Below are 7,999 nucleotides of genomic sequence, written 5' to 3' on the forward strand. Positions count from 1 at the left end.
AAAAAATTACTTAAATGATTTTAGCAAATGGCTGCAATATAACAAAGAGTGAAAAATTTAAGGGGGTCTGAATACTTTCCGTACCCACTGTATATATATATATATATATACACACACACTTACAATCAATCATATCCTACTGCTGTTACATTTTATTTACATATTACCTACTTATCTAATTGTCATTTACCTACTTACCAAACTGTCTAACTTTTATGTTTTGTACTCAGTGTACTATCTGTATTTATTGTCCATATTTACTGTTGTCTTTTAGTCCTTGTGCTGTCTACTACATACATCACTGTGTTTTCTGAAGGAACTGTATTTAATTTTTATCCACTGCAATGCAATGTGCTAAAAATGACAATAAAGTTGATTTGGTACATTTTATGAACAGCTGGAGAAGGACAACCAGTTGTCAGAGCTCGTGGAAATGGTTGTTGAAACACAGGCTGAGGTTGGAGCTAGTGGGTACAGTGTTGTGGGTGGAGGGGAGCAAGGCATCTTCATCAAAGAGGTCTTGAAAGACTCCCCAGCAGCAAAGCACCTCAGTCTACAGAAAGGTACCAAGGGACTGTATTTTACATTACAAAGTGCAATGTCAAATACTGTACACTGTAAAGACTTGAGCCACTGTCCTGGAAAAGACAAGCAGGAGAAACAACTTTAACCTTATAATCATTAATGGACAGGTGTTGAGTACAGGTGTGAATTAATTTAGTTTCCTGATGTAAGTTATAAATATTTTTTGATGATGTGTTATTGCAGGAGATCAACTGCTAAGTGCCAGGGTGTATTTTGATAACGTCAAATATGAGGACGCATTAAAAATTCTTCAGTGTGCAGAACCCTACAAAGTGTCCTTCTTTTTGAAGAGGACTGTGCCAGGAAGTGAAGTCAGCATACGTCCAGGTGCACAAAATCTTGAGCTCAGAGGACCTAAGGCCAAGATGCAAAAAATGGTACATGCTGAAATATTGCTATACAATAGAATAATTTTTTGAACATCCACAATATTTCTTAAAGTTAATTAATTTTTCAAAAGTACTTACACAACATTAGAAACTAGAAGGAATGATAACCTTTCTCTTGCAGAGCGTCAAAAGTGTGAAACCATTCAAAACTAAGAAAAGGAGAGGAGGAAGATTTGGATTGAAAAGACTGAAAGAGAACAAAATATCAAGAGCACGGGCAGAGCTGGAAGTTGATGGATCACCTGGTAGATCAGACCTCAGTCCTGTTGATGTTGAGTTTGTATTCCCGAAGTTCAAGATAAGGAAAGGTGGGAAGGCCACTGCAGATGGATCAGAACATCTGGAGGGTGTTATCACTAGTACTAAGAAGAAGAGGAAGATCAGATTTCCAAAGATGAAGGCCATGGATGCTGCTGTTGGTGAAGGGAAGGCCAATATAGATGTTTCAACACATGAAGGAGAGGCCTCTGGATCCAAGCTGAAAGCGAAGACGAAAGGTCCAAAATTTGGAATGAATTTCCCAAAAATTCAAAAGTCAAAGTTAGATGTACAATCTACAAATGACAGCTTTAAGGTGAAAGAACTAGAAGGCAAATTTAAGCTTCCATCAGTAGAGTGTGATTTCAACATGCCTCAGGGCAAGGCTGAAACTAATGTTTCTAATTTTGAGGTTAGTGTTAAAGGAAAAGGAGAGGATCCTGAGATAAAAATTCCAAAGATAAATCTGGATGTCTCAGATACAAAGGTGACAGTCCCAAAGTTCAAACTGCCGAAGTTAAGACTTTCTTGTCATTCAGATGAAATTGATGGAGAGGCAAGGAAAGAAACTGATACATCTGAAAATAAACTGAAAATGCCCAAGATTGACATCAAAGCACCAAATGTGGATTTGGACTTGCATCTTCCAAAGACTAGGGGCAAGGCTGAATTCAAAGATGTTGAAGTTCCCGACTGCACTATAAAAGGAACAAAAATCAACACCACTAAGCCTGACACACCATTACCAGTGCTAAACCTTGAGGCAAAACAACAATTTGGAGATGACATCGATGGATCCATGGACAAAGAGCATAAGATTTTCCTCCCCAAACTTGACATTGCAGGGCCCAAGATAGAGACGGCAGATGTGGACATTGGTCTTCCTACATTAGATGTGTCATTACCAAAGATGGCTGCAAAAAGCATTGATACTGAGGGACATGCGAGTACTGGGGTAAAATTTGAAATGACAAAATTAGATATCTCTCTTCCAAAAATAACTTCCCCTGAGTGTGAGGTCATAGTTGAAGAACCTGGAGCAAAAGGTGGAACAATTTACAAGCCAAATATCAGTATTCCATTACCAAAAGGTAAAGGTGAAGCAAAGGTGGATGGTCATTCTGAGAAAGGGCCAAGTGTGAAAATGCCACAAATAGACATTTCCCTCCCCAAAATGAAATTACCACAAGGTAAAATTGATATTGAAGGGCCTGAGGTCGACATTTCTTTGCCAAAAGAAACGCTAGAGGGGGATGCATATATTGAGGACCACTTTGGAAAAGGGGGAAAGATTAAAATGCCTCGAGTAGATGTCCACCTACCTAATGTGAAATCATCTGAGCATGCCATTGCTGAGGGGCATGACATAAAAGCAGGAAAATTGAGTATGCCATCAATTGAAATTTCACTTCCTATAGGCAAAACTGAGGTTGGAGCTGATATTTCATTACCAAAAGAAAAAACAAATGAACAGATTATTCTTGAGGTTGACAAGGGAGATAAGTTTCAGATTCCTAAATCTGATATAAGTCTACCTAAACTCAAATTAGGAGAAGTTGATTTTGATGTTAAAAGAACCGATGGGAAGTTTCACATGCCAGCAATTGATATATCATTGCCACATAGAAAATACCAAAAAGATATTAATGTGGAACCCTCTGGTAAAGGTGGAAAGGTTGAAATTCCAAAGGTTGATATCTCTCTGCCTGCAGTGAAAGCTTCTGCAGTTGAGATTTCCTTGCCAAAAATGAAGTCAAAACAAGGTGACATCAGTATTAAAGGGTCTGACAGCAAAATATTGAACATGCCATCCGTTGATATATCATTTCCAAAAGTAACAGAAACAGGTAATGTTGATCTCAAGAGACATTCAGGAAAAATAGGCAAGTTTGATATTCCAAAACTGGATATTTCCTTACCAAAATTTGAATCAACCAAAGGGGAACTCAGCATGGAAGGACCTGAATTCAAAGGTGGCAAATTAAATATACCTTCTTATAATATCTCATCAGATGTTTGTCTGGAGGGAGAAACCAAAAGGGGCACAAAATTTCAAAAGCCAAAAGGGGGTGAAGTTGATGTTCAAGGTCCCAATATCAAGGGTGGAAAGTTTCACATGCCCTCTATTGATATCTCTCTGCCAGGAGGAGATGTAGATGTTGAAGGACATGCAGGAAAAGGAAGAAAATTTGACATGCCTAAATTAGATGTTTCCTTGCCTAAATTAAAACCATTAGGAGGTGAAATGGACATTGAAAGTCCCGGTATCAAGGGTGGAAAGTTTCACATGCCCTCTATAGATACCTCTCTGCCTGGAGGAGGAGCAGGAGGAGATGCAGATGTTGAAGGACCTGCAGGAAAAGGAAGAACATTTGAAATGCCTAAATTTGATGTTTCCTTGCCTAAAGTAAAACCATTAGGAGGTGAAATGGACATTGAAGGTCCTGATATCAAGGGTGGAAAGTTTCACATGCCCTCTATAGATATCTCTCTCCCTGGCGGAGGAGCAGGAGGAGATGTAGATGTTGAAGGCCCTGCAGGAAAAGCAAGAAAATTTGAAATGCCTAAATTAAAACCATCAGGAGGTGAAGATGACGTTCAAGGTCCCAATATCAAGGGTGGAAAGTTTCACATGCCCTCTATAGATATCTCTCTCCCTGGCGGAGGAGCAGGAGGAGATGTAGATGTTGAAGGCCCTGCAGGAAAAGCAAGAAAATTTGAAATGCCTAAATTAAAACCATCAGGAGGTGAAGATGACGTTCAAGGTCCCAATATCAAGGGTGGAAAGTTTCACATGCCCTCTATAGATATCTCTCTCCCTGGCGGAGGAGCAGGAGGAGATGTAGATGTTGAAGGCCCTGCAGGAAAAGCAAGAAAATTTGAAATGCCTAAATTAAAACCATCAGGAGGTGAAGATGACGTTCAAGGTCCCAATATCAAGGGTGGAAAGTTTCACATGCCCTCTATAGATATCTCTCTCCCTGGCGGAGGAGCAGGAGGAGATGTAGATGTTGAAGGCCCTGCAGGAAAAGCAAGAAAATTTGAAATGCCTAAATTAAAACCATCAGGAGGTGAAGATGACGTTCAAGGTCCCAATATCAAGGGTGGAAAGTTTCACATGCCCTCTATAGATATCTCTCTCCCTGGCGGAGGAGCAGGAGGAGATGTAGATGTTGAAGGCCCTGCAGGAAAAGCAAGAAAATTTGAAATGCCTAAATTAAAACCATCAGGAGGTGAAGATGACGTTCAAGGTCCCAATATCAAGGGTGGAAAGTTTCACATGCCCTCTATAGATATCTCTCTCCCTGGCGGAGGAGCAGGAGGAGATGTAGATGTTGAAGGCCCTGCAGGAAAAGCAAGAAAATTTGAAATGCCTAAATTAAAACCATCAGGAGGTGAAGATGACGTTCAAGGTCCCAATATCAAGGGTGGAAAGTTTCACATGCCCTCTATAGATATCTCTCTCCCTGGCGGAGGAGCAGGAGGAGATGTAGATGTTGAAGGCCCTGCAGGAAAAGCAAGAAAATTTGAAATGCCTAAATTAAAACCATCAGGAGGTGAAGATGACGTTCAAGGTCCCAATATCAAGGGTGGAAAGTTTCACATGCCCTCTATAGATATCTCTCTCCCTGGCGGAGGAGCAGGAGGAGATGTAGATGTTGAAGGCCCTGCAGGAAAAGCAAGAAAATTTGAAATGCCTAAATTAAAACCATCAGGAGGTGAAGATGACGTTCAAGGTCCCAATATCAAGGGTGGAAAGTTTCACATGCCCTCTATAGATATCTCTCTCCCTGGCGGAGGAGCAGGAGGAGATGTAGATGTTGAAGGCCCTGCAGGAAAAGCAAGAAAATTTGAAATGCCTAAATTAAAACCATCAGGAGGTGAAGATGACGTTCAAGGTCCCAATATCAAGGGTGGAAAGTTTCACATGCCCTCTATAGATATCTCTCTCCCTGGCGGAGGAGCAGGAGGAGATGTAGATGTTGAAGGCCCTGCAGGAAAAGCAAGAAAATTTGAAATGCCTAAATTAAAACCATCAGGAGGTGAAGATGACGTTCAAGGTCCCAATATCAAGGGTGGAAAGTTTCACATGCCCTCTATAGATATCTCTCTCCCTGGCGGAGGAGCAGGAGGAGATGTAGATGTTGAAGGCCCTGCAGGAAAAGCAAGAAAATTTGAAATGCCTAAATTAAAACCATCAGGAGGTGAAGATGACGTTCAAGGTCCCAATATCAAGGGTGGAAAGTTTCACATGCCCTCTATAGATATCTCTCTCCCTGGCGGAGGAGCAGGAGGAGATGTAGATGTTGAAGGCCCTGCAGGAAAAGCAAGAAAATTTGAAATGCCTAAATTAAAACCATCAGGAGGTGAAGATGACGTTCAAGGTCCCAATATCAAGGGTGGAAAGTTTCACATGCCCTCTATAGATATCTCTCTGCCTGAAGGAGGAGCAGGAGGAGATGTAGATGTTGAAGGCCCTGCAGGAAAAGCAAGAAAATTTGAAATGCCTAAATTAGATGTTTCTTTGCCAAAATTAAAACCATCAGGAGGTGAAGATGACGTTCAAGGTCCCAATATCAAGGGTGGAAAGTTTCACATGCCCTCTATTGATATCTCTCTGCCAGGAGGAGATGTAGATGTTGAAGGACATGCAGGAAAAGGAAGAAAGTTTGACATGCCTAAATTAGATGTTTCTTTGCCTAAATTAAAACCATCAAGAGGTGAAGTTGAAGGTACTGATATCAAGGGTGGAAAGTTTCACATGCCCTCTATAGATATCTCTCTGCCTGGGGGAGGAGCAGGAGGAGATGCAGAGGTTGAAGGACCTGTAGGAAAAGGAAGAACATTTGAAATGCCTAAATTTGATGTTTCCTTGCCTAAATTAAAACCATCAGGAGGTGAATTGGGCATTGAAGGTCCTGATGTCAAGGGTGGAAAGTTTCACATGCCCTCTATAGATATCTCTCTGCCTGGGGGAGGAGCAGGAGGAGATGCAGATGTTGAAGGACCTGTAGGAAAAGGAAGAACATTTGAAATGCCTAAATTTGATGTTTCCTTGCCTAAATTAAATCCATCACCAGGAGAAATCAATGTTGAAGGTCCCGATATCAAGGGTGGAAAGTTTCACATGCCCTCTATAGATATCTCTCTGCCTGGGGGAGGAGCAGGAGGAGATGCAGATGTTGAAGGACCTGCAAGAAAAGGAAGAAAATTTGAAATGCCTAAATTTGATGTTTCCTTGCCTAAATTAAATCCATCACCAGGAGAAATCAATGTTGAAGGTCCCGATATCAAGGGTGGAAAGTTTCACATGCCCTCTATAGATATCTCTCTGCCAGGAGGAGGAGCAGGAGGAGATGTAAATGTTGAAGGGCATGCAGGAAAAGGAAGAAAATTTGAAATGCCAAAATTAGATTTTTCCTTGCCTAAATTAAAACCTTCAGGAGGTGAAATCAATGTTGAAGGCCCCAATATCAAGGGTGGAAAGATTCACATGCCCTCTATAGATATCTCTCTTCCAGGAGGAGGTGCAGGAGGAGATGTAGATGCTGAAGGACCTGCAGGAAAAGGAAGAAAATTTGAAATACCTAAATTTGATGTTTCCTTGCCTAAATTAAAACCATCAGGAGGTGAAATCAATGTTGAATGTCCCGATATGAAGGGTGGAAAGATTCACATGCCCTCTATTGATATCTCTCTGCCTGGAGGAGAAGCAGGAGGAGATGTAGATGTTGAAGGACATGCAGGAAAAGGAAGAAAATTTGACATGCCTAAATTAGATGTTTCCTTGCCTAAATTAAAACCATTAAATGTTGAAGGACATGCAGGAAAAGGAAGAAAATTTGAAATGCCAAAATTAGATTTTTCCTTGCCTAAATTAAAACCATCAGGATGTGAAATGGACATTGAAGATCCCAATATCAAGGGTGGAAAGTTTCACATGCCCTCTATTGATATCTCTCTGCCTGGAGGAGGAGCAGGAGGAGATGTAGATCTTGAAGGACCTGCAGGAAAAGGAAGAAAATTTGAAATGCCTAAATTAAAACCATCAGGAGGTGAAATCAATGTTGAAGGTCCCGATATCAAGGGTGGAAAGTTTCACATGCCCTCTATTGATATCTCTCTGCCTGGAGGAGGAGCAGGAGGAGATGTAGATCTTGAAGGACCTGCAGGAAAAGGAAGAAAATTTGAAATGCCTAAATTAAAACCATCAGGAGGTGAAATCAATGTTGAAGGTCCCGATATCAAGGGTGGAAAGTTTCACATGCCCTCTATTGATATCTCTCTGCCTGGAGGAGGAGCAGGAGGAGATGTAGATCTTGAAGGACCTGCAGGAAAAGGAAGAAAATTTGAAATGCCTAAATTAGATGTTTCCTTGCCTAAATTAAAACCATCAAGACGTGAAATGGACATTGAAGGTCCTGAAATCAAGGGTGGAAAGTTTCACATGCCCTCTATTGATATCTCTCTGTCTGGAGGAGTAGGAGGAGATGCAGATGTTGAAGGACCTGCAGGAAAAGGAAGAAAATTTGAAATGCCTAAATTAAAACCATCAGGGGTGGAAAGTTTCACATGCCCTCTATAGATATCTCTCTGCCAGGAGGAGGAGCAGGAGGAGATGCAGATGTTGAAGGACCTGCAGGAAAAGGAAGAAAATTTGAAATGCCTAAATTTGATGTTTCCTTGCCTAAATTAAAACCATCAGGAGGTGAAATGGGCATTGAAGGTCCTGATGTCAAGGGTGGAAAGTTTCACATGCCCTCTAT

At 41.1% G+C, this 7,999-nt stretch overlaps 1 protein-coding gene across 1 annotated transcript in view; it reads left to right on the forward strand.

Annotated features, from left to right (window-relative positions):
- prx (periaxin) overlaps positions 1 to 7,999 on the forward strand; it is a 27,983-nt gene that overhangs the window by 12,798 nt on the left and 7,186 nt on the right. The window contains exons 5-11 of the mRNA XM_016261786.1: positions 398 to 563; positions 769 to 962; positions 1,096 to 3,490; positions 3,836 to 5,113; positions 5,237 to 6,973; positions 7,055 to 7,666; positions 7,792 to 7,941. Of these exons, the coding sequence (XP_016117272.1) occupies positions 398 to 563; positions 769 to 962; positions 1,096 to 3,490; positions 3,836 to 5,113; positions 5,237 to 6,973; positions 7,055 to 7,666; positions 7,792 to 7,941 (6,532 nt within the window). The remainder of the gene's footprint in view (positions 1 to 397; positions 564 to 768; positions 963 to 1,095; positions 3,491 to 3,835; positions 5,114 to 5,236; positions 6,974 to 7,054; positions 7,667 to 7,791; positions 7,942 to 7,999) is intronic.

This window comes from Sinocyclocheilus grahami, unplaced genomic scaffold (genome assembly GCF_001515645.1).
Source record: "Sinocyclocheilus grahami isolate Dianchi unplaced genomic scaffold, SAMN03320097.WGS_v1.1 scaffold31.1, whole genome shotgun sequence".
Classification (NCBI taxonomy): Eukaryota; Metazoa; Chordata; class Actinopteri; order Cypriniformes; family Cyprinidae; genus Sinocyclocheilus; species Sinocyclocheilus grahami.